We start from the raw sequence: 25,234 nt of genomic DNA on the forward strand, positions 1-25,234 counted from the left end.
GTGCGTCAGCACAGACATACTATCACAGATGCGCAGCCGCAGACACACTGCCACTGATGTACCAAATCAGCTGTACCACTGCAAACACACTGCCACTGATACACCACCATGAAAACACTCACCACTGGCAGATAATGACTGACGGATCGGCTCAATCTTACCGGCCGTATCATTATAACACCCTGCACCCTTGGAAGTCTCCAGGGTGGAGAACATCCACGTCAGCGTCACACTGGCTTACCTGGATCTCCTCGATGGTGTGGACGATGAAGGTATCCTGCAGGTCCTCCATGGCGCCCTCCATCCAGTTGTTGAAGGGCGCGGCCCGTTTGGCAAACTCCAAGTAGAGCTGGTCGATCGTTTCCAGAAGCTTCTCAGTTCTCTGCTCGGCAGAGACAGACGGGAGGCATGAGCGCAAAAGCCGTGGACTTCTGGGATGTGCTGGTGGCCACGGTGATGCAGGGCCCCTCTGTCCTCCCCCCTCACCTGAAGGGCCTCATTGCGCTTTTGGGTCAGGGCGCCCAGGGTGTCCCAAAGGTCACAGATGCGCTGACAGCGGGCGTTCACCTTGGGGGAGTCGTAGTAATCCAACTCGCTGTAGCACACAGAGTGCAGGGTAAGCAGAACAGCGCAAAAGGAATTTTTATATAAAAACTACCACATGTGGAGGCGGTTAAAGGAGATCAGTGTGGTAAGTCGCTTTCCTTGTAAAACTTTCACCCCTCTTCCCCCTCACTTGACTGTATACTTCATGTCCCTAAGCCATTTCCTCCCTCCTTGTCTCTCACTTGAGCTCTTGTGCGATGGCGGCGATCTGCTCCACCCGGTCTTGATGGGCGGCCAGGTCACTCTCGAAGGCCTCGTGCTTCTTCAGCAGGGCCTTGATCTCTGACAGGGAGGCGGTCTCAAAATCCTTCTGCTGCAGCATGTCCTCCTTACCTGCAGGGGGCGCAAGTGTGGCCCGGGCCAAATCAGCAAATGAGTCGTTTTATTTCCTCATCAAACAGCTGATATAACATCTCTAAAGAAGCTTTAATGTCCCCAACAATTTAAAACAACATTTAATACATCACATGAGGCACCAAACTACAATGGCGTTACCTATAGTCCAGCCCTCATGAATAGTAGCTTTCTGCCGGAACTTCTCTGCCAGGTGGTCGAGTCTCTCCAGCCTGCGGATCTCATTCAGCAGCCACTCTTCGTAGCCTTTCTCTGCTCCCTCCAGGCCACTCCAGGCGTTGGAGATGTCCTGAAACCCACACAGAATCGGAGCAAAAAGCTATTTCTGCCATCTGTAATCTCCTTGTACATTCTACACATATACATATTCATATCCAGAAATATGTATGTATGTATGACGATCAACCCAATCAAAATATTTCATCACATTTGCTCTAGGCGCTGTCCGACTATGCTTTCTCAGAGGTACGTCGCTTTGGATAAAAGCATTTGCTAAGGAAATAAAATGCAACAGTAAATCACACAGATGCAACAGACAGACATAACGAAAGCAATAAATAAGTCTTGAAGCACCCCTCTCCTAAATTGTAGGCGCTCACACATTTCAAAGAACAGAGCAGTGATACTTTATTCATTGCAGTGGGGAGGTTGTGATTTCAACCATCCCATCTTGCTCTCGTACAGGTTTTTGGGTGAATGCTTGGGGTCAGATAGCATCCAGCACCCTAAGGGTTGCATCACTCTGATCCACAGGCTTTCAATCTTAACCCCCTGAGCCACAGGCCACCAAAAACGAAGGTATGGACAGTGACTTTACCGCGGTCTTCTGTTTACACAGAAGGCACCTTGCCCCTTAGGTCATTATTGGTTAATAGGAGTCCTGCTTGGACTTATATGAGACTCCACAAAACGTCGTATTTTGAAACCATGCAGTGGTGGCCTAATGGTTAGGGAAGCCCACTTATAACTGAAAGACTGCTGGTTCGAATCACCGACCAGCAAGGTACCACTAAGGTATCGACCGCAGGCTCTGCTCCCTGGGCGCTGATTTAGCCGCCCCCTGCTATGTCACGATGTCACATATGGTTTAAATGCAGAGGGGACAGTTCGTTGTCGTGTGCTGTAGTGCGTCAACGCTGGTCACCAAACAAATAAATAAAAAGAAACTTAACAGCTGGAGAAACTCATTTTCTGAAAATGCCGTGCTGCAGGAGCCGAGCAGGAAGACGGGGGATACAGCGGAGGCCGGGAGGGTCGTACCGAGACCATCTTGCCTTCGGATGGCATGAAGGCGGGTCGGTTGCTGAGCCTCAGCTTGGTCTGCAGGGTGTTGAAGTTGATCTCCAGCTGACACTTCTCCTGCACCTTGGGCGGCTTGTGCATGCGCCGGTAGTCACGGAAGTCCTCCAGCTTCTGCTGCATGGCCGTCATGGTGTTCTCCGGGGCTCGGTTCTCCAGCCAGGGGATGGTACGGCGGATCCACTCCAGCAGCTTGGCGGCGGAGAGCCGGATGGAGATGGGCGGTGAGTGGAAAACAGTCCAGGGGGAAGATCGACGCCGAGGGTGGCAGGGGAGGAAAAACAGAATAGGCAAAAGAGAGAGGAAACGACAGGCGGCGTTAGGAAATGAGAAGCAGATGTTCACATTGTGCATCACTGCTACCTGACGTATTGGAACAAAACTTAGTCCTTAATTACTCTTACTAGAAGCGTGGGTCTACACTAGCATCAGACTACCCTACCTTTATAACCCGTCTTGGCAAACCTAGACCTCGGTAAAATATTGTGTGTCCTTAATGTTTTAAACATGTCCCATGGGAATGCGGAGGCTCAGAGTGGGAGGTGGTGGTGCTGGTGGAGAGTCACTTACGTCGCTGGCCAGCCGCTCGTAATCCTCCATCAGTTTCTCGTTATCCTGGTTTACCGCCAGGACCTTGCAGATGCGATTGGCTGCCGTTTCCGCCTGGGTGATGGAGAGAACGCCCAAGCAGCAGGTAAAAACCCGGCCGTCAGTTCACACACGACTCTGAGAGGGGACTCGTCAGCTACCTGCTCCCACAAGGGCTGGGTCCCCAAGCCTGTCTTTAATCCGGGTTTTCATTGTATGACTGTTATGAGATATACTGCATGCTATATGGGCCTTTTATCTACATTATTTTGGCTTGCAGAGGTAACTTAAAAGAAAATTCCTCAAAACAGATGAGGAACTGACCTTTCATTATTATTTTTCATCGACGGTTGCTGTCAACTACCAAGTGGTTTAGCTTAGTAAGTAAATTTAAGTACTAATTTACAGTTATTATGCATTAAAATACTATACAAAAAAATTCATCATGTTTTGAGGTATATGCATGGCTTATTAATTTAGTTTTGTCATGTACGGTAATGTCCGTTAATGTTTCTAACACTAAAATGTTTTATTAAAATAACGTAAAAATGCATATGTGATGGAGTATTATAAAATATGCAAACGTGAATGTTTACTGTGAAAGGAATAGGAACAAGATTTGTGGGATTGACCCCCAGCTGCAGAAGAATGAGCAGATTCAAGCTTACAGCGCAGAGAGGGGGTGCAGTGGAACAGCTGGAAAGCTCCGGAACATGCACGGAAGGCATCGCAACAGACACAGGATGCACCCGTGACAAGCGTCGGTGGGTGCAAAATCAAGGTCAGCCGCTGTGAAGCTCACAGCAACCTTATAAGGATCGCTACGGCGACCTGACGGCGAATCACGGCTGGAGTCGTCTGCTGTCGGCTCAGGCAACCCTTTAAAGGCACTTGAATCATCTAAACGCAGTTACTCTGCCGGAAACAGGACACTGCACTGGAAACGTACGTGCCCCCGATTCAAGGCTCAACCTGCGCCGCCCCCTCTTGCTCAAACCTCACTCAAGACCCCTTGCTGTGCGGAGGCGAATCTGTTTATTTCTCCGTTCAGTCCCCATCCCCCAAAATCCAGGGCTTTGCTGGAGATAGCGGCTGTCTCACTACTCGCGTTCCTTCCTCCCACGCATCCCCAACCCACGCAGGCGAGCTGCACACCTCCGCCTCAGCAAAATCACTCGCTTACTCCATCCACCCAGAAGCCGTACACGCAGTCCCTGGTCGTCCCTCTGCACGCTGATAAGGGTGAGGAATTTTATCACATCACCCAACAGGAGGGCAGGGGGTTAAGTTACACAGTGAGAGAAAAACGCCTCTCTCCTTTTTTTACAAAACTTTCATTTCAAATGTTGAATCGCTTCATATAATTCTACATTTAAAAGCTCCTTTTAGGCTACGCACTTTTTGTGGGCCTGAAAGACGTCTGCAAACTTTCAGCAAGAAAAACACACAGCGAAGTGGGAGGGCATGCTCTGGGTGGGGGGAGGGGGGTCGGGCAGGGGCAGATAGGAGCTCACCTTCTGCTTTCCTGAGAACGCGTGGTAGTAACACGACACATAAGTCATGACGGCCTTCTCATCTGGCCTCAAGGTGCTAACGATGTCTGCCCGAGGGGGGGTGGGGGGAAGGTGGGGGACAGAGACAGACAGACAGAGAGAGAAACACGCAGAGCAGAGGTGAGCAGAAACCAATGGCCAGCAGGTGGCGCCGAAGCTGGGGAGCGGGCAGTGAGCACAAGCAGATTCCAGTGTCTGGCCAGGAGAACCAGCAGTCCAGAGGAGATGAAGCTCCAGAGGAGATGGACCTCCAGAGACACCAATCACTGTAAGGCGTCAGTGTGACAATTTTTCACGACTAAGGGACAAGCAGAACCTCTTCTGGACCTTACGGAACCAGACTCCCTTCTAACTTCCCATAATAAGGCAGATCTTTGCCGTCACGGTTCAGATACTCCAGCTGTATCCTGGGGCAACAAATTATACATAAATTGCCCCCCAAAAAAAACCAAACAGCAGCAGAGGAATTAAACTCCTAGCTGAAAGTCTATAAAAGATCCTGGAACAATCCTTCAGCACGGAAAAAACAAACTAACACCAATCTATAACTGCGCTCCATTAAAACCGGGTTTCTGACGTTATGAACTGCAGTGACTCCTTAACGACTCGGTCGCCGTGGTCCGACTTTCCCTAGATATTAACACACAGCGGCGTTAACGAGCTCTTAGGAAAATGACTCCCTAGCAACCCTAACAGATGCCATGACACAGACAGCAACCAGTGACGATCGCACTGAGTCAAGAGCACATGGGGAGACCATGGTGAAATTTAACGTGGCGGCACAAATCTCTCTCCCCAAAGTGCTGTGCTGAGCTGCTGCCATGTCGGGGCCAGAACCTTTTCCCACAGCAAATTCTCACGGCGTCAAAAAAGTATTAGTGCGAGAGGCGTGCTTAGTAAATCACACACATGCTCATTCCATTATGGCCACCCACAGGCCCCAGTCTGCTTCCTCACAGAGCATCAATCATAAGGAGTGCACCGAAAATTAGATTATGTCAGATGCCAGAACCGGGGGGTGCTGGGGTACGACACGGCTGGGGAGCAGCGCGTGGCTGCACTGGAGGCCTGCTTGTGCCCCTTCCCATTCCTCCCCACGCCCCACCCCCCCCATCATGCAGCTGGCGGCAAACGCCAAGAGGAAAAGGAGAAGGGCGCCCCCTAGGGCCAAAGCGCTGCACTGCAGGGAGAGAACCACACTGTTAGGAGAGAAGAAGAGGGTGGTTGACTTCGAGAGTTTGGGGGGAGGATCGGTGGATCCTGGGATACCTTCTGGGCACCCGAGAAGGCGTGGTAGAAGCTAGAGACGTAGGTCATGATAGCCTTCTCATCCGGGCGGGCAGTACCCACAATGTCTGTGTGGAGAGAGGGGGTTTGGGGGAGGGGCAGATGGGTGCATTAAATATGAATGGAAACCCAAACCATCTATTCATTCACTCAGTCATTCAATCATCCGTCCGAGTCGGAAATACCAACCCGCCAGCCTTGATAATTAATGCATAAATCAGCATAAACCTCGCATCTGGTAAATGCGCTCTGGGTTTTCCTAAGCGGGAGGGGTCCTCTTCCCCACTGGGGTCTTCCAGCTGGTCTGAAGAGGCGGGAATCCTGATCCAGAACCCCCCCACCCCACCCTCCGCTCCACGGCCCTTACCCTCAGCGTCCAGCATCCGTGGAATGTCCAGGTACCGCTCTGCCACGTCAAAGGCTGTGTTCAGGTTGGTCATGGGGTCATCCTGTGGGGGGGGGGGGGGGGGGGGGGATTTTATCACGGCGAGCGCCCTGCTGTGAAACACGCTCCGTGGAGGATGGGCAACGCCGGCGCGGCAGATGGGCAGCACTGATCCGCACGCTCGTAACGACAGCGAGGTGTGACTGCGTGGGTGAGCTATTGTTGCATATATGGCCGACTGTACAGCACTGCGAAGCTCAACACCCAATAAGACTGGGAAATAGAGAAAAAAGGTTACGGGGCGCTCGTGTTGTGTAAACACACGGCACGCGGCCCGCACGCCACAGAGAGGCCGGGGGAGACCCCCCTCCCAGAGTGGGGCCGTTCACCGATACTCACCTTGCGCAGTTTCGAGTAGTCGATCAGCTCGGGCCGGTGTCTGTGGATCAGGGCGCAGAAGCCCAGGCCATCTTTCCAGCTGGAGAGGCAGGAGGAGAGGGGCAGGTGAGAAACGAGGGAGGACGTGGAACTTTGCAGCCCCCACCAAGTTTACCATGCAGCCCCCACCATGCCACAGACAGAGCTGCCACTCTCCCTCGCCGGGCAGCTCGGCCCTTCCACGGGTCGCCCTGAGGAGACACCCGAGTGTGGGAAGGATCCGGACAGGGACCGGGCCAAGGGAGCGATGAGGTGATAAGGAGGGCTTTGTGCTCCCATCCCCGGCCTCTCAGTTACCCCCGTCGGAAACCAGAGCCCGCAGCCAGACCCACATCAAAAGCCAGGTCCCAAGGCACTCAGCCGACAGGAATCTCTGCCCCTTCCAGCGGGGCAGGTACAGACAGACGCCGCATTCCTGTCGCTCGAGACGGAACCTGCCCCTCCCGTCTGCCTGAGCTTCGGCACCGAGAGATCGAACAACAGAAGCGTCAGTGGGGCTGCATCCCAGGCCCCAGGCTTCACAAACCACCCCCTCATCCGCGGCCCCCTCTCCAGCCGTACTGCTCTGCTGAATGAACCGCCACTCCCATTCAGCTTGACTCACACTTCAGTCGCGCCGACTGAGGCCGGTGTGATCTTGGTGTAGTTTTAATATAATATACGGGAGGAACTCTCACCTTTAAAGAAACTATCTGGTTTTATAGAACAATTAGTCCAGAGAGATTCTGCCAATGTCTACATGCAAACTCTTCTTAATACAGGCAGATACAACAAAATAATCTGAAAAGTTTGTGTATTTTTACAAACTATTTTGACCGAAATCCCGGTTTGTTGAAACACCTCCTTCAGTTGGATAAAAGGTTCATGGATTTCATCCATCCATACTGCTTATCCATTACCAAAGATGGACAGATCAAGTCCAGAAAGTAAAAATCCAGGCCAAGATTTTGCTTCAACCAAGCAGTTGCGTATAATGTGTCGCAGTCAGAGTACTCGGCTGGTTGGTTGAAACAAAATCTCGGTCTAGATTTTTACTTTCTGGACCTGAACTTTCCGCCTCGGTCCAGCACAGAGCCCATCTCAGGAGGCACTGCAGCTCCCTGAACAGGATGCCGGTCCATCTCTGGGCACCGCGCGCTGTAAAGCCACGCAAACAGGGAAGGGTTAGGGTTCAAAGCCCCAGCCTCCCAGCTGTGTGAGCAGCCACCCCTCAGACTGACCTGATATGGAAGTTCTGGATGTTGACGTTCTTGTAGGGGGCCGTCTTCCTCTGACACCACAACAGCAGGCCTTCCTTGGCTGAGGTCTCTGCGGGGGAAAGGTGAGGCTATACGTGGGGTCATACGTGTGGAAGCAATCCCAGAATGCCCGGCCACTCCGACAGGTCAATATCACGTTAGCGCTGGAGTTTTCCAGGCATATTGTTCTGAGTGCCTTCTGATGCCGGGATCACGACACGCTAAAGGCTCCCCAGCCGCTCTCGCCTCCCTGCTCATTCCCTCACAGTTAGCCAATCGATGCCCAGTTTCTTTGGCGACCGGCGTACCTTCCACAGAGATGTCCTGGATGGCAAAGCGGAGGATTATGGTCCAGATCATTCCCAAAGTCATCTTTGCATTTCCATCTACAATTTCTGTAGAAACAAGAAACCACCATCAATTTCATCAACGCGAATATTTAGACTTGTTTTTCATGTGAGTCAAAGAAAGACGATTCTGGCCTTTTAATGGACTGAGCAGTTCACCCTGTATGTCCATCATCGCAGCGCCTTTAATATGTCATTAGCTATCCTACTTCTACAGTAACACATTTGTAGAACAGTGTTTGATAGCCTGATGGCAGGCATGTTTAGACTACAGAGCCTTTGCCTTAATGCGGGATTTAGGCTGTAATAACATTCCATAAAGAATGAAAGGAGTAAAATGGTGCTCTTTTCATCAGCGTAAAGGGATGAATTTAGTCTGAACCTAAAACCAAATGGCCACGTAAAAAGTCACTGACATAAAATAAACTTTCAGCAAAATAAACATGACCAGTTAGATGCCCCACAAAACCTAAAAGATCGATGCAGGGCCCGACTGGGCAGCTGAGCCGTCAGCTGAGAGCTGACTGGAGGACTGGACAGCCCTGCCCTACATTTCACAACAGCCTACGGAGCGTATGACAATAGGCCCATAGATCATGATCTTCTCTGGTTTTCCCTGTGGCCGTGTGGTTCCTCGCTCTTGGTTTTCAATAGCAGGTCATGCCTGCCTCCCGGGTATGAGGCCATGCTGTGTGATCTCGCGGGCTTGACTGTCATCACTACGCAAGCGTGACCATTCTCTTTGGTTTCACAGAGCACCAGTCAAAGGATGCAATTTGCCAATCGCAGTTAATGTGGTGGAGGAACTGGAGAGAGGAACATCCAATAAATCCCAAACATCCATGCATCGTCCTCCCTCATTGAATCAATAGGTCTGTATGAATGAAAAATGTTGAAATATTTTAGAGATGCTCTCAGATGCAAAGCACTTAGTGTTATTATATCTTGGATTTATAAAATAATATGTTTATTGCTGAGACATTTGAGCTACGTTAACATTACATACCTCAGTGTTCAATTCAGATTTCTTGCTCAGACAGGATTTGCCCAACGGGCCGGTACACATTCATAATTGCAAGTGACCTGTATCTAACTGAAGTATGAATGCATCTGTCTGGTCGCATGCAAACACCGATACATTTCTGCACAAGCCACCTGCATCACCAACAAACAAAACGATACGAATTCCGATCTGATCGTTCCCGATCGTGCTGCATAGCCACAAGTCGGACACGCATCTCATCTAGGACGACACAAACCTAATCTGAAAAAACTGAATTTCTGCATCTGTCACATTACGGAAAAAAACACACAGACCTGAGTCACTGTCAGTCTGGTAATGTGAACATTGCCTTGTCAGTGTCAGTGCAGGTTTAATGTTACGTGTAAAACGAAGTGGAAAAAAAAACTAAATTAACAACAAACTGAGTACCAAGGTGTCCCTGTCTACCAAGCTCCGATCTCTGAGTGTTTTCTGTCAGTTCTTGTACAGCGGCCTCAGACTAAGCTCTCTTATTGGCCCCTACATGTCTGCACACATCCCTGTGACCAGGTACACAAACACCCAACCAAGTTTTCTTCGCCTCACTGCAGCCCTTTGGTCTTGCATTTGCAATGTCACTGAACAGCTTCTCACGCATTTTCCCCAATTCAGGGGAAAGGGAGCTCAGACTTGACAACTGCTATTTAAAACCAAGTAGCTAAACTGCAACCTGACCGCCTTCCAACCAATCAAACTCAAAATTCATGCCTCTACCACCTCTGCACTGCACTGCCTGTAAAATCCTAGACTTTTAACAAGCAAATTGTTAAACCATTGGCCACAAAAGGCATTTTAAATGAAGTTACACAGACATATTTTACATGCATTTTCACATTAACACTCATGTCAGAATGCAGCAACATGCTGTAACTATCACTGCACCCATTATGTGCACTGTGTGGGCCGGGGGGGCTCTGCAGCATGTCACCACTAGCACAGCTTCAGCTTCAGATGCCAGGTGTACATCTCCTATTGCCCGCTATGCATAACTTGCGACTGTGTCTGGCCAGCCAAACCTACACAGAGTCATAGAAACCTGGCAAAACGAGGCCTCATTGATTATGTGACACGGATTACCGCCCAACAGCCCAAATCGAACGGACTCGTCCGCCCCCACATAGAGCAGCAACCCAATTAAAATCGGAAACCTCTGCCTTCCGACCACACCGTCCGCCGAAATCACCTTCAGCTCCGATGGACACCAGCTTCACCCCTTTTCTGGTGATGAAATTCAGAGCCTTGTTGACGTTGGAGATCTTGTGCACTCTCATCTTCCCCCTCTCTGGCTTAGCCAGCCTCTCCCCTAGGGGCAGAAAGAGAAAAACAATGGCGTCTATCACTGTCCACCGATGAGTCGTACTTGTAAACATCTACCAATACATCACACGTGATTGGTGCATCACTGACCCCTCCCTTTTTTTGAGCCACCCAATCCAGTACTAAGTTGTTTTTCACCACATTCGGCCACTGTTGGGTGTTCCCCAGAGGCAGCTCCATCACCATAGAGACGCCAGGGGGACCGGGAACAGACCTGAGATGACCTCCAGCAGCAACATCAGCTTCAGGCCATCCCGGAAATCCTCCTCGATGTTCTCAATCTGCGTGCCCGCCTTCCTCAGGTGGGAGTTGCACCAGGCGGTGAACGTCTATTGAGGGGGATAAGTGGGACGTGGTGAGGACACTCCTGGAAGAGAAGACTCCACAAAGGGTGTGCCACTCGCCTTCCTTACACAGAGAGTTTCTATTCTAGAACCTGGTTGCCATGGAGTTCGTGTGAGGGGGGAGACTGCGTTGGAGATGAGCTCGCCTGCGCTTTCGGCAGGCAGAACCGCATGCAGATCCCCACACCCAGCACCAGCTCTGACATACGTACGCAGGCAGTGTGGGAATCACTGAAGTCTGTGCACCCAAAACACTGAAGTTCCCAGACAACCCCCTGCTTGCCATGAGGCCGACTTCCATGGGGTGGGTTACAAAGATGCTAGGATGAGGCTTTCAGTTCCCAATGACCTTCTGGTCCTTCAGCAAGCAGGTGAAAATCCCCATAATGTCTTTCCACTGCACTGGAGTTATAAGCAGATCATTAAGGCTGAAACTTAGCTGAAGGTTCGTACAGTTTAGGGAGTAAAATGACTGCGTTTTAGATTAGCCTTGTACACGTGTTATAAAATCGAGGCATATATTCAAAAGACACAACCCAGGGGAATGAAAGGGAAAGTGTAGAAGGACTGTGAGAGGCATCCGACAGCTACAAGAAGGTGTGATATTTTCTGAAGATATTTTAATCAGAATGGAGACCAAATTATTATGTACTTATACTGTCTCTATAACAAACAGAAAAACATTAAGCTAATGGCAAAATTACAAAATAAATTACTCTGGCAAATCTCATGAAAGGTCCATAATGCCTTTACCCCCCTCAGTGAGTCTGAGAGATTAAGGTGCTCATTGAGATCAATCAGTCATCGCTCATATGCCTCGAGCTACAACACGTATATATATATGTGAGCCAATTCTAACAGAAGGGGCGTCCTGACACGCCCAGTGTGTACGTACGCATGCAAGGCAGCCTTAACGTTAGCATTACAACCGTGAAAAGGCGTTAAGGAAAATAAGAATTCTCTGCCTAATGATTTCCTAATTACGCAGCTGACAGCCAGGACCAGCCCCCCGCCGAAGCAGTCGGCCTCCTTCTCATGCCACGTTATGCTTTATATTCTTGCAGTCAGCCCCCGGTCCTTTTCACCTTATGATCGACTAACCATCATTACCATAACAAACAGAAAGCCTTCTAATTTATACTTTGTCATGGGTGCGTGATTTTCGGCTTTAATAACCAGTTCTGTAACCAACAGTTCTGCTTTCTGCTACTTAACAAAAACATCCCCATTTCGACAGAGTTGCGATAGAGACCTAACTGTCAGTCTGCTTAACTATAACCAGCAGCCGTCTGTCGTTAATGCCCAGCTGGTAGGGAATCATTCCCCGGTATCCCCTCTTCTCCAGTGCTACCTACACTGTGCTGATGTAGGTGTTTATTTCTGGTTGTCGGGCAGAAAAAAAATCCGCTTCCCCACTCATGGTGCTTGGGTGGTGTCCCTGGGCTCCGCCCACACCGCATGGTGCCCGAGCTGCCGTTTGGCTCGCTCTCTCACAACATTTCCTACACCCAGCAGAAAGCACCTTTTGGTAAATAAGTGTTACGCCACGCTAACGACAATCAGTGTGCTCGCATGCACATACGCTCGCACGCAGACACGCACACACACACACAGAAGCTCACACGCACGCACACACAAGCTCACACGTACGCACGCATGCACACATACACGTACACAAACACGCACGCACACACACGCACACACGCACACACGCACACACGCACACACGCACACACACACACACACACACTGCAGCTGGGGTTAGTCACTCTGCCTGCCTTTAATCCGCTTCCCACTCATCTCGCTGCCCTTTGATCTGATTTAGGGTTTAATATTCAGCTCTACCACCAAAAATGAAGAGCCGGGCATCAAAGGAGTGACCCCCCCCGCCATAAACTCCCACCACACCACACCCCTTCTCCCTTTTGGAAAATCTGACGCTCGTCGATGGCCTACTCTCTCCAGTACCCGCCACCAACGGGCAGCAGACGCCTGTCCATCGGAACCTTAAGATAGCGCCTAATGGTGACCATTTTTGGCTTCGTGTGGTACACTCAACACCGAGATGTTCAGCTGGACCTTGGGATGTGTGGGAGAAGGAAGGGGTGTATGGTACAAGCCTCCAATGTTAAGTCCGGTGGCGGAACATTGTGGTGTGACAGTGTGGCCTAGCGAGTGCTAACCTATTTGGTTTCATTAAAAAAAAAAAAACACAAGTATGTTTTCACGCGAGTGACAAGCTTCTGCGTGGTTCGGCTTGTTCGAATGTGCTGGTACACGCGTGTTGTGTCAGAGCGCGCTGAACTGCGCGAGCCTCTGTACGGATCTCTGTCTTGAGGCTTCCTGTGAGACCCGCTATGAAATACTCCCTCTTCTGAGAGAGAGAAAAAAATAAAAAGGCAGAATGCAGTCAAGGAGGTTGCCATAGTAACCGCAAAAGCTGAAAATTCATAAACGGAAGCGTCATGGCACAGCATCTGCCAAACTGCATGTCCTGCTCTCTCATAAGAAGCCACCAAAGGAGACCGAGTGTAGACGTGCACTGCTGGGTTTGAAATTATCGCCCTTTCCCCTGAGGGGGGGAGCATTTCCCATCTTACGCCTCGCTAACCCCCGTTACGTTATCGCCACGGTGACAAGCGGTCAGGATGTGCAGATCATAAAGAAAGGACGTTCCCCTTATGCCGATAAATTCTGCATCCGTCGCATTTCTGGCATGTATCTTCATTGGGTGTGTAAAATGCTGAAGTAGCTAAGGGGAAAAGAGACAGTAATTCTCTTTATCTTGTCGGAAACAGTCGAATAAGAAGTGAAGAAAGAGATGAAGGCGAAGATGATTATTTCAGGCAAACGGTCACGATGCTGTGGTGTTGCATTGTGCAAATAAAATGCGACATCCACAGCTTAGGGTGCTTCTGCAGCTAGCCCATCGGTGCGTTGGTACAAATCCTACAGCAGATTCCCAAAGGGAAAAGGCGAATCTGGAATAATGTACATTTAAGAGTGAAACAGAGAGGAAGACTATGAGGTTTATAGGAGTCGTTAGCCTGAATGTTAAACACAATGTTACGCAAACGTAACCATTGGAGGGAACACATCTTAATTAAAACGACAGCAGCAGTTTATCAGTGAGGAGATCCACATTTTGGCAAGTGCATGCATTAGTACTGCTCCATCAGCAGCACAGGAAGCAATCGTACTACCGAGAGGTAGTCAGTATGAAAGTAACCGTTACGGTGCGGAGTTGCGGTGTTGGGGTAATAGAAATGCTGTTTCTCACTTCTACCCCTGACAGCCTCACTCAGCCACGGAACCACCCATTTCCTCACATGCTCGTTGCGGGTCGGCCCCATTTGTCAGACTGAAAAGGAGGGGAAGATGACAGAGAAGTGAAGAGTCTGAATTCAGGACTTTTTAATAATGCAGTCTGGAGAGAAGTCGATTATACCATCCATCCATCCATCCTCTAATCGCCTGTCCTGGTCAGGGTCCCAGGGGGACTAAATGCCATCATCATTCAATCATTATTGAAAAATGAAAAATATATAGTAACTGATTCAGACTGTTCAGCTGATTAGTCTTGCTGTACTACAGCTCCCAAAAAGGTATGTTTTTCATCTGTGTAATTCTGGGTTTAGAATAAACAATTCCTTTGATGGAAAATTATCGGTCATCAGTGCAACAATGAATCAGCCGCCTGGTGTGACTCTGCACGCTGTTCCGCTGAGTCCAGGGAGTAGAGAGACGCATCACGTGGAGCCGCAGCCCAGCGACGGTCCCTGACCGTGCGAGACGCAGAGGGTCCGGCTCCGACCCGTCTTACCCCAGAACTGCCTGCGTGTTGTTGGCATCTCAGGCACCATACATGGTCAAAGACCGGCCTGGAAAGCAGAAATGTCTGGAATGTGCTGGAAAGAAACTCCAGGATGTTAGGGGTATGTTTGCCTTTGATTCTGCTCACTGATGTCAAGGAAAAACAGGCGCTCGATCTCATCTGATCACACTCACTGCTTTCAGGCACTTTGAATTTCCCAAGCAATGGATCTGTGGATGCTACCAATCAGATTATTTATTTAAGTATAGCATTAATAAATGAAGCAGGTACTTATTAACTGAGGTGTATGACGATATCCCAACAAGCCTTAAGATAACGAGACCGTGCATAAAGATTAGAAAGTTCTAGGCACGCCCGACCTGTCATCCCTGTCGCTCCGGGCCATGCACTTCCATCCTCTCCCCATTTTGCCGAATCACTACTCATTTTTCATGCACGTGTCACCCTGAATCAAAGCTCATGCCAACATCTTTTCTCTAACAAATCCTATTTAAAAAATCTTCCCCTGGCGCCACGATCACTGTGCTGTGGCATTACAATTATTACGTGTTTAATTAAAGCATCCATCGATCTCTCTTTCTCCATGTTCGCTAATTCACGGCACTGTGTTATTTAAAGAAACGTACATAAACAGGGTCACTCTACTACCTTTTTAAGTTTGAACTACATCAATGTGTAGATTATCTGCGTCCATTCACGATAATCACAAAAACTGGTCATTTAGCTGCAGTACGGATACATCAAAAGGTAGGTCTTCACTGATATTCCTGTGGTCACTAACTGACTCACACTACTGAACTCTGTTTATAGAACCATTATTCAGCGCAACTGATAAATTTCAATTATTCCCTCAAAATGGGTCACAACTTGTGCATGACCAAGGAAAGTCTGCTTTCACCGTTTACAAAGCGTATGACAATCAGTTTCTTTTGATTTCACTTTCTCTTTGTCATGTCATTTTACTGGAATTGTGCCAAATCAATATTCGGTTAATTATTAATTTTATTGTTCCCAGACTGATATTTGCTTTAGTGCATAAGCAGTTTAATAAATACTCAGTGTGCGGCCAAAAAAAATCTCCCGGTTCCACAAATCAATGGTATTCTCTAAAGTCCAGCCACTAAAATAAATATTTGACCCAATTATCGGCACCAAACAGAGTGAAATGCCCTGTCTAAGTCTTTCTGCAGTACGGAGTCAGGGTGGTGCTTCACTGGTTCGCAGTCATTCATCTCTGCTTCCACTCAGTTTAGTTCAGTTTACTCTAACACTTCACCCTTCTGAATACGGTCACCCCACAGAGCTCAAGAAGGATCTAGTAACAAAGCCAGCAGTGGGTTTGCAGTGAACTAGTGCGGAAGAATGAATGACATGACAGACAGACATAACAATGAACGACAATAAAATGTCATATGATACTAAAATCAAGTGGGAAAATGAAAGAAGATAACAGAGACTAAACAAAAAACTTGTCTTGTGGTTATAGGTGAGAAAAAAAACAACTGCTCTAGTTTCAAGAGGGGTGGGTTACCTGACTCTGCAAAGCTGATCTTAAGTCTAAAGGATGAGGTGTTATACATTGGAATAAACCATGACTCTCTATTACAGATGTGGTTATTCTATACCAAAAACATTGATGAGAACCCGTAACCATGTCTATATTCTGACACCTATCAACAAACACAATAGCAAACCAAGAAGTCAAGCGCATTTCCACAAAAAGAGAGCGACAGATCGATACCCTTTGAAACATTCTATCCAGTCATAAACTTTTCATGTAGATAAGGCCTACACTCAACATTTTTATCTGTTTAACAGAGTGCCACTTTACCTTCTTAAATTAAATTTCTTAATTATTTTTAGTCATTGTATTGCAGCCGGACATGGAAACAAAAACCACACATGCTTACAATTCAATCTGGGCTTAATGCATATCAGCTCTGTCAGAACATCAAAGGGTGTCAAAGCTGAAAGCATCACTTTGACTGATTCTCATATCGCACAGTGCTACGGAGATTCAAAATGATCCCGCGCACATCACCGAATGGAAGACAAAAAAACAACAGGCCGATACTGAGGTAGTACAGAGACCGAAGAATCCAGTGGGTTTGCCCGTCACAGATTCAGCAAGAGAGTCGTCTGGTTTGAGCAGGCCATCTGTAAGGTTACCAGACTCACACGAATAACTAGGAAGTGTCTGATCCCAAAGCGTCCTGACAAATCGCTGCATGATTTCAAATCAAGTCATTTCTTTCCAAGCAAATACCACTGAATATAGATTATTTTTGCACATGTTAAAGTGACATATTAAAACTGTTTCATTACCTGGTCACTGGAGTCATACTGGTGACCAGTGAGCATTTACCTACATTCTGAAAGACTCTTTAATGTTTCTGAACAAGCACAGTAACAAAAAAACAACAGACCAAACCAGATTATGCTGGAGATATCCGCACATACATTTTTACCATTACAGTACAGGAACGCTATTGTAAATAAACTGAAATCGCCAGAAGACAGTAAGATAAGGTGACTTTGAAGGTGTGAGTGGCATCATTTCCGGTGGATATGGAGGAAATAGTCTGCTGATGAACAAAGGGAATCTTTCTGGATGGGACCCCCACCTAGCAGAGGAACACACCGGCAGTGAGGCTGAGCTGTACCTCGCGGGCAGGGTGGCACAGAGACTACGTGGCAAGGAGTCAAAAACGGATGCGGGGTGGTTCCGCAGGAAGCCGGTTGCCGTTCGTGCCCAAGGAATTCCTTCGGTTCACTCCGGGTTCAGAGAAGCTCAGAGCGCTGACGTACGCTGCACAGGCATGTGCACCAAAGCGCCAGAATCCCACAACACCCAGCGGCGAGGAAATTCTGCCTCGTGCGATGCAGATAATCACCTGAGGCCACGACACATCATGCAGCATTAACTTGGCCTTCCAGTGGACTGGAACCAAGCCAGGTCGGCAAAAATGGGCCCTCACACGGTGATGGGACAGCAAGAGCCTTCCATTACTGCATCTGGGGGGAGGGGGGTTCCATTGCGTGCACCATCACCTACCCCTCCCCCCTCACTCTGCCACTGGTTAATGCCATTCCTAATAATGTTAGCCTCTCTTCAGCGACATTCGGGTAACATAATTTTCTTTCTAAAGTAACCTAGAAAAAATACATTTTCCCCGAACCCAAGTAAGAACGAGCAAACCACATTCAAGTACAAACCGTGTAAGCGTTATTTAATGCTATAGTAAATATCTGTATCTGATTTTACAGGTTTTTTCCAGCCTAGATGCTGTTTGCATGAATTATTTGTGAAACTTTCTAGTGGTCGGCCATAAAGACACAACTTTTCATTATAAAAAGGTTTTTCTTTCTTGAACTTACTACCATTTTGGGGTGCATTAGTTCTCAGGAATGCCCAAGCCCAGAAAACCACAAGACTTACTCAGAATCTTAAACCAGAAAAAAAAAGTTTCCATTTTAAAAACCAAGTAAAGCCATGGCAGCAACTGATCAGGAAAGAAGAAATATTTCACATATTTACTAAATTCCTCAAATGTCTTATAAATTGCGAGGAAGACACCCATCACAATTTAAGGACTCGGTGACAGAGAATAGCTCCCAACAGTGACATGCAGCGTGAGGCGTCCTTTTAATACAATCTGATCTAATGCAATCTATCCCCCTGCATGATAAGATTCTGGAAGTAAACATTAAATGTTAAAAAGGTGTGGGTCCGATGTGTCTGTCTGACATTGAAACTGTGTGCTCGGGAGGTGGACGTTATACAAAATACAGTCACTAAGCACTATAAATACACGATTTAGGAAATAATTGATAACACGATCTGGGCAGTTTAACTACACATGGGCGATATTGTGATGTATGAGTCACCGACACAAGTCTGAACTGCTGACAGGCGAAATTTTAGGTAGAAATGTTTAATAGCTTTGGGTGCACTTTTTTTTTTTTTTTTACAGTCCTCAACTATAAGATTTTCGTATGTACATAAAGAAAACATACTAAGAGTCTGATTTTAAAAACCTTCCCAGTGAAGAGATAAACTAATTCGCTTATAATGCTGGTGTTTAAATAAATTATTCGTATAATATTCGTAATATCCTTTTTTTACCAGCACAAACGTGACAAGAGAGAAAGAAAAAATAACAGACTAAAAAGACATTACAGCAGTTAAGTCCGTACGAATATAAATTATCTCACGGAAAACAAACTAAACATTTTAAATAAACGGAGTAGAAACACCGAGGGCCGATGATGCAAAACCGCGCTTATTTGCCAAGTAAAGCGTGCAAAACTATATCGATGCAATAAGAACAACAACGTCGCAACGCTAACGAAAGAAAGCGGAATATTCTGGAGGTTTGTGCGGTCGACAGTGGAGATGAAGGAAGCCCAGGAACTGCATGCATGTTGCCGCACGTCGAAATGAAGCGAGCGCCTCTCCTTTTTAACACATGCATTAATCAGCCCGGATCACTTAATACCTTCCTCTGCTGCTTCTCCCATGCCGGGTCCAAGAGGAGATCCCGGTCCCAGTCGTCCTCCTGCTGTCTGTAATCGTTAGTCTCCCCATCGTAATGATCCATAGTGAAATACACGCTCTCCTGCTCACGGTGTCGCCCCAGTTGCCTCCACGGTGAAATGATGTTGCAGCGACGCAGCTCCCCCGATCACTGCTGTCTGAGGCGAGGCGTCGGGCGTCACGATGCCGCTGACTAGATCCGGCTGCCTGTTTATCTCCGTCTCTTTATCTGGACACACACCGAGCCCAGAGTCACATCCGACCGCTCCCGTCGCAGGGCCACTGTAAGGCAAATAGGTGGTGAGAACTTTCTCTAAAAGAATAAAATAAATCCATGACGACACCGGCTTCCTGATTGGTTGACAGACTGTTTTCTTGACCCCGCCCTCCAGCCTTACTGGCGACATGATTGGTTATCCTGCCTGTCAGTACAGCGAAGGATTATTCCCAATACTACTGGCTCTGCTCGCCATACCCAGCTCTCCGTTGCCTAGACCGTGCGGTGGCGCATCCAGTCAGATATTCGGTCCCCATCCATTCTGCGATTATTGGAGTTTTAATGAATGCATTCACCCTAACCCTCTGGAAATATTCCAGGCCTCGGTATCTTAAATCACTTGAACAGCCTATAGGATGTAACTTTCCACCTTGACATGCAAAGCCAAACTGTAAAAAAAAAAAATAAATCTCTGTCATACTTCAGAGTAAATGAATGCCGCAAATATCTTGCAACACTAAAATGTCCTTGGATAAATATTCCGTTTGTTATTACCCAAAATCCAGCATCTGTATCTATGTTGCCCGTAAACAAAATATATGACGTATTTGAAAACACGACTGTTCATTAAAATTCAAGGGTTATAGTGAACCACTTAATTAATTTTATATAATTTAAAAATACGCAGACACATTGGAAAGGACAGCAATATTCACACTATAAAGGTAATTCAGATCACTAATATTTTTGAATTGTGGTACACCACACTATCACAGGTAATTGCAATTGCACATGCAAGATCGGACCAAAAACTGCGGCAGTCGGAGTTCAAACCTGCCACAGAGGCTGGTTTTATGCAAATAAGTTGCACAAACATTGTCATGGACTCTGAGGGAAACAGTACAAAAGACAGGCCGAAGGTGCCCAAAAATGCGAAGACTTCAAAACCAAGTTTCATTGAAATTTACTGCACCGGGGTGAGAGTATACCTCAGACCGGGCATTTACACCGCTTGGTGTCAGCTGTGACGTTTGTAGGCACAAGATTACTTATACCAGGCTAATTCTTATACCATAATTTAATAATTATTTTATACAATTATATTTTTATCTCTCCCTTTTCAAGAATAAAGACATTGCTCTTTACTTTTTCATGCTTGCAAATATGTATCCTAGCAACATGGCTATCTGACAGTTGCATAACAGACAGAGAAGCAAGTTTGGGGGTGAGTATTCAATGGTATCGTGGAAGATTCCTCTTTTTGGTTTACTTTGTCTATTAATTCAGGTGTAGCTATTTCTGTGGCAATACAGCAGTAACTATATGGCCGTATTTGCATCTGCCTTTCAACATGAGCAAAATCATGTAATCATACTCCTAGTAATGTCTGTAGCATATATATATATATATATATATATATATATATGTATATGTATGTATGTATGTGTGTATATATATATATATATATATATATATATATATATAATTTAATTAAGGGTTTACATGTACATGTTTCTATTGATATATTTCATTTGCAGCGACACAAACTTGCTCGATATTTTTCTATGGACTACGAGTGACACGTAGAAATAGTGATTGATGGGCTACATTTGCAGCAGATGGACTGTATGCTCAAACCTCTTGGGCTCTTTGCTGCGTCACCACCATAAAATTTACAGATGGGAAGCGTAAAAATGTATGTAAGTCACTTCGGATATTTTTGGCTGTCTAACAAATATGGGCTGCCTCAGTTTTAGTGAGGTCAGTGTAATCCCAGACATTTTTCGTCCCAGTAAGCAGGGTTGCATTCTTCACATCTAATGTCTCTGCTCCCCCATGTCACCCACCCTGAATTTACTTTCCAAAGTATGTGAACGGCCAGGACGGACTGCCAAAACTTGGGCTGCAATGTAAACACCACAAACACTAGACCAGGTCTTCCTGCCTTGTAAGGTAAGGCTTCGGTTCACAAAGCCATAGACATGCGTTGTGGCCACAGCCCCGCCGGAGGAGCAGGAAGGTGGGACAGGCTCCTGTTTCCTTATATGGGCAAACTTACAATGGATGAGCATTTGGGCGGGTGATGTCATAGATAAAATGCAAGGAATGCTCACACATTTATGGATCGCTACTTAAAGAGGAAGCATATTTATACAACTAAGAAAACTTCCTCGCTAAGTGCGATCCGCAGAGTTGCCGTGATAGTCTAAAGCACTGAAGATTAAAGTTTATAATTAAAATGAATATTCTATAACCATCACATAAGGCCTATATTTTTACCTTCTTTGATCCAATATGCTAGCATTGCATATACCAGTACTTATGTGGTTCCTATGCAGACAGTTAATGAGCTGTTTAAAATTAAACGATTTAAGAAAACGGTCATGTCCTCATTTCCTCCAAACTAAACATAACTGTCAGAAGACCTTTCTGAAGAGACGAGTAAACGGTGAGTCTTGTGAAGTCTTTTGCAGAACTGACCTAGAATCATCACTTCCTAAATGCTCTCTTCCCAGAATCGACAAATGCAATGAAGTGAAGTCATACAGTACATAGTTCCCTCTGTCCAAATACCTCGTTTGATGCACTTTAGAAACCATCAAAATCACACGTGCAGAAAGGTCACCAAGATTGCATTTGAAGGCCCAGGCCCGATAGCAGTACAGTATTTGAGTGTGTGAAGGTGGAGCCTAAACTGACAGGAGCCATAAATTGTTCAAATGAGCTGAATAAGGCCGAGCTCCATCTGCCCTGCTCTTCCTTCTGTTACATTTTGTAATGCAGATACTGCAAAGCACAGAGGTGAACCATCAAACGGGGAACTGAAAATCACTGAGAAGTTCATAGTGAAGTTTTATTCTTTACGTTTCACAGGAATATTAGGTTTACCAAAGGTCGGCACTGAATAGCATGCACCTTCCAAAGGTCCATTCTCCTCATATCTGTTTTGATGACACATTCACATTCCGAGTGCTGAATTTTAGCCTATCCTGAGAAGCAGAGAGCATTAGGTAGGCCACCAGTCCATCACAGGTCGCATGAGAACATCTTATTGTGTGAGCTGCTTCACATGTGGGGGAAACATGGATAAAAATAGTGTGTCTCCCTTGTTGTTCTTCTATGACTCTCGGGGAAGTGCATCTCTTTTATTTCACATGTGCATTGCACGTACAAATATGAAATCCTCTCATTCATCAGAGAATCAAGAATCTACCGTGTAAGTTACGGTCACCGTCGCTGAGTAAGTGACCACAGGAAAGGAAAACGACATCAGGAACCGTCCCCAGTAACGTAACATGTTCCATCCTGCAAATTTCATTGGATTAGCGGACCACACCAGTCACTGGTGATAAGCTTCCAGACCAGCGGCTGCATCACCAAAGCAGAATATTCCCAGATGAACCTTGAACTCATATGCAAATCCAACAGACACCGATCAAACTCATCAAATTCACTAAGGGGTTCCATTTCCCTTGCATTAAACCAAAGCAAAAGAACGTTTTTTTGGTCATTAAATCTAAAACTTTATGGGGAAAAAACACATATAAATATAATATAAATATGATAAATTTAATAAAATGGACATGTAGGCCACAGGGTGTATAGAAGTCACTGACATTCCTGGTAAACACAATCAGAACTACTTACTATCATTGCGTGACCTGTGGTTGCAGCAATACCAGGTAACGGTGAAAATCAGATAATTTTTAAATTTCATAGTGAAGTAATTTCATAAAGGATGTGAAATATGGAAGCAGAAGTGATATAAACAATGACAGGAGCCTACATTCAGAAGCAGAAAAAACTGATAACGGAGGGAACCACAAAAATCGCATAGTTCAGACTCCAAATTCTTAACGCTGGTACCAGTAAAACCAGACACACGTGGCATGTGTAGCGGAGATGCTTAAAGATACAGTTAAGTTTCCTCAGACATATGGACAGAGAGAAACCATATGTGCCGAGACTAATCTTTCAAGCGGTTGACATGTTACGAACGGGACACCATCTGAAAGTGACGCTCCAACCTCCCAGAGAGAGATCAGGGAATATGATAACTGAAACGGAATAAAATATGGCCTTTACACAATGCTGCATCCCGGGCCAAAAGAAGCTGGAGAAAGAATCATACATCACAAGCAGGATGACTCCCAGAGGGGAGGATCGTATTCTGAACAATATTTCTAGGGTGAGAAAAAAATTTGGAGGAATGCCATGTACAGCAGCGCACATATCCCAGAATACACATATAAAAATCAATGTCGTTAACACATGTATGTGCTGTCCTCAAACTCCTCAAATTACATATGTAAATATATTTATTGTATATAATGTATATTATGTTATTAATTAAATTATACATATTTTTTATTTCCATATAAAAGCACAATCTTTTAAGTATATAATAGTCAGCTATACTTTCAGTGTTGTTGAAATACTTTTTAATTGGTTTTAACCTTGAAAAATGTAATATTGCACATGTCAGATCATAAAATATTATTTTAAATACATTTTTGTAGTGTTCTGTAGATTAAGCACGCATCCTTTTCTCAGAGTCCGCTGGCTCCTCCTGCTGGTAAAGACGATGCAATGCAGGTTGCGATTATCCCGCGTGGTAATCTTTGCGCAGTCCAGTCTTATGTCAATCACTGTGCATTTTCATTAAGAACAGTTAGAAAAGAGGTGATTTTTTTAAATGTACCGATGAGTTACAGTGATCTCTTTACCTTTGGAAGACTTCCATAACCAGAGTTTTTTTAGTACACAATGTACTGTACACTCCTTACCGTACAATCTGTTAGTTACCCTGTACTGGTAAGTGGTTGGAAGATGGATGGATGTATATGCAATGCATTGCTTTTTGGGGTTTTAATTTTATTTCTCAAGAGCTATCTGTGAGAGTTTTACCGTGGGGAGCTAATTTGCCCTGAGGTTCTATCAAGACAGCTAATTGGTCTATTGCTCCAGTCCACCTCAGTCCTCACCATTTTTGATATATATATATATATATATATATATATATATATATATATATATATATATATATATATCATTTCCCAGTACCTGTCATGCACATACAGTTTGCTACGTTTTTACAATATGACTTCATTTCAAATTATAAATAGGGCATACTTCATGAGAACATTTTTTTTTGTCCATTGTCATCATATATCATGATTTTCGGTCATTAATTGTCTTTGCAGTTTATATGGGAGTGTAACGCCAAACCTTGCAGTTGTCTGTATAGAGCAACAGATGGATAAATCTGCACTGGGAATCATCTGTTTGGTCTCCATGATCCTGAATATAGACGTTGATACTCTATGTTGCTCAAGCGTTTATGGGTGTACGAGTGATCAATCAAAAGACAAAAACAAGAAATGTCATTGTGAAATCGCATATGTTAGGTTTTCATTGTCCGGCAAAGGACAGAGAGTCTAGTTTTGCTTGTAATTTGCTTTAAGTAACCTTTTCTTTTGTGCTCAGAGGTTATGTAAAAAAATAATTAAGTCATGTTTTTAGGATGTCCTAATTCGTAGTTTTTTTTTTTTGGTTGTCCAAATAGTAATTAATAGCAAAAGAAGACACTGTGGTGATACAGTACAATCTGGCTGAAATATGAAATTGCATTTGGGACTGTTTTCTTTATTTAACTTTTAAAATGGCCCGTGATAGCAAGAAATTCAGTGCACATCGCTGGGGAAAAAAATTCCCGTGAAAGTGAAAAGTAAGCATCTAATTGATATTATAAACGGTTATCAAATGTGAATGGATGTGCCGGATGCTAATGAAGAATCAAATGATATACCATGCAGCTACCTAATGATGAAGCATTAAGTTATTAAA

At 45.8% G+C, this 25,234-nt stretch overlaps 1 protein-coding gene across 5 annotated transcripts in view; it reads right to left on the bottom strand.

The window, feature by feature from the left end:
* The window catches only part of LOC125714678 (alpha-actinin-1), a 28,197-nt gene extending 8,699 nt beyond the window's left edge, over positions 1-19,498 (bottom strand). For 2 of the 5 annotated variants that reach the window (XM_048985510.1, XM_048985508.1), the window contains exons 1-14: positions 19,133-19,498; positions 10,669-10,783; positions 10,321-10,440; positions 8,057-8,143; positions 7,731-7,818; positions 6,472-6,550; positions 6,055-6,136; positions 4,362-4,447; positions 2,830-2,922; positions 2,221-2,451; positions 1,102-1,249; positions 789-939; positions 487-595; positions 242-382 (exon numbers count right to left, since the gene is read on the bottom strand). In XM_048985510.1, the coding sequence (XP_048841467.1) occupies positions 242-382; positions 487-595; positions 789-939; positions 1,102-1,249; positions 2,221-2,451; positions 2,830-2,922; positions 4,362-4,447; positions 6,055-6,136; positions 6,472-6,550; positions 7,731-7,818; positions 8,057-8,143; positions 10,321-10,440; positions 10,669-10,783; positions 19,133-19,234 (1,632 nt within the window). In that variant the 5' untranslated portion in view covers positions 19,235-19,498. Of the gene's footprint in view, positions 1-241; positions 383-486; positions 596-788; positions 940-1,101; positions 1,250-2,220; positions 2,452-2,829; positions 2,923-4,361; positions 4,448-5,669; positions 5,756-6,054; positions 6,137-6,471; positions 6,551-7,730; positions 7,819-8,056; positions 8,144-10,320; positions 10,441-10,668; positions 10,784-19,132 lie in introns of all 5 variants that reach the window. The other 3 variants (XM_048985509.1, XM_048985507.1, XM_048985511.1) reach the window with 2 other exon arrangements.
* Between the last annotated feature and the right edge of the window lie 5,736 nt (positions 19,499-25,234).

Source organism: Brienomyrus brachyistius, chromosome 19, assembly GCF_023856365.1.
Source record: "Brienomyrus brachyistius isolate T26 chromosome 19, BBRACH_0.4, whole genome shotgun sequence".
Classification (NCBI taxonomy): domain Eukaryota; kingdom Metazoa; phylum Chordata; class Actinopteri; order Osteoglossiformes; family Mormyridae; genus Brienomyrus; species Brienomyrus brachyistius.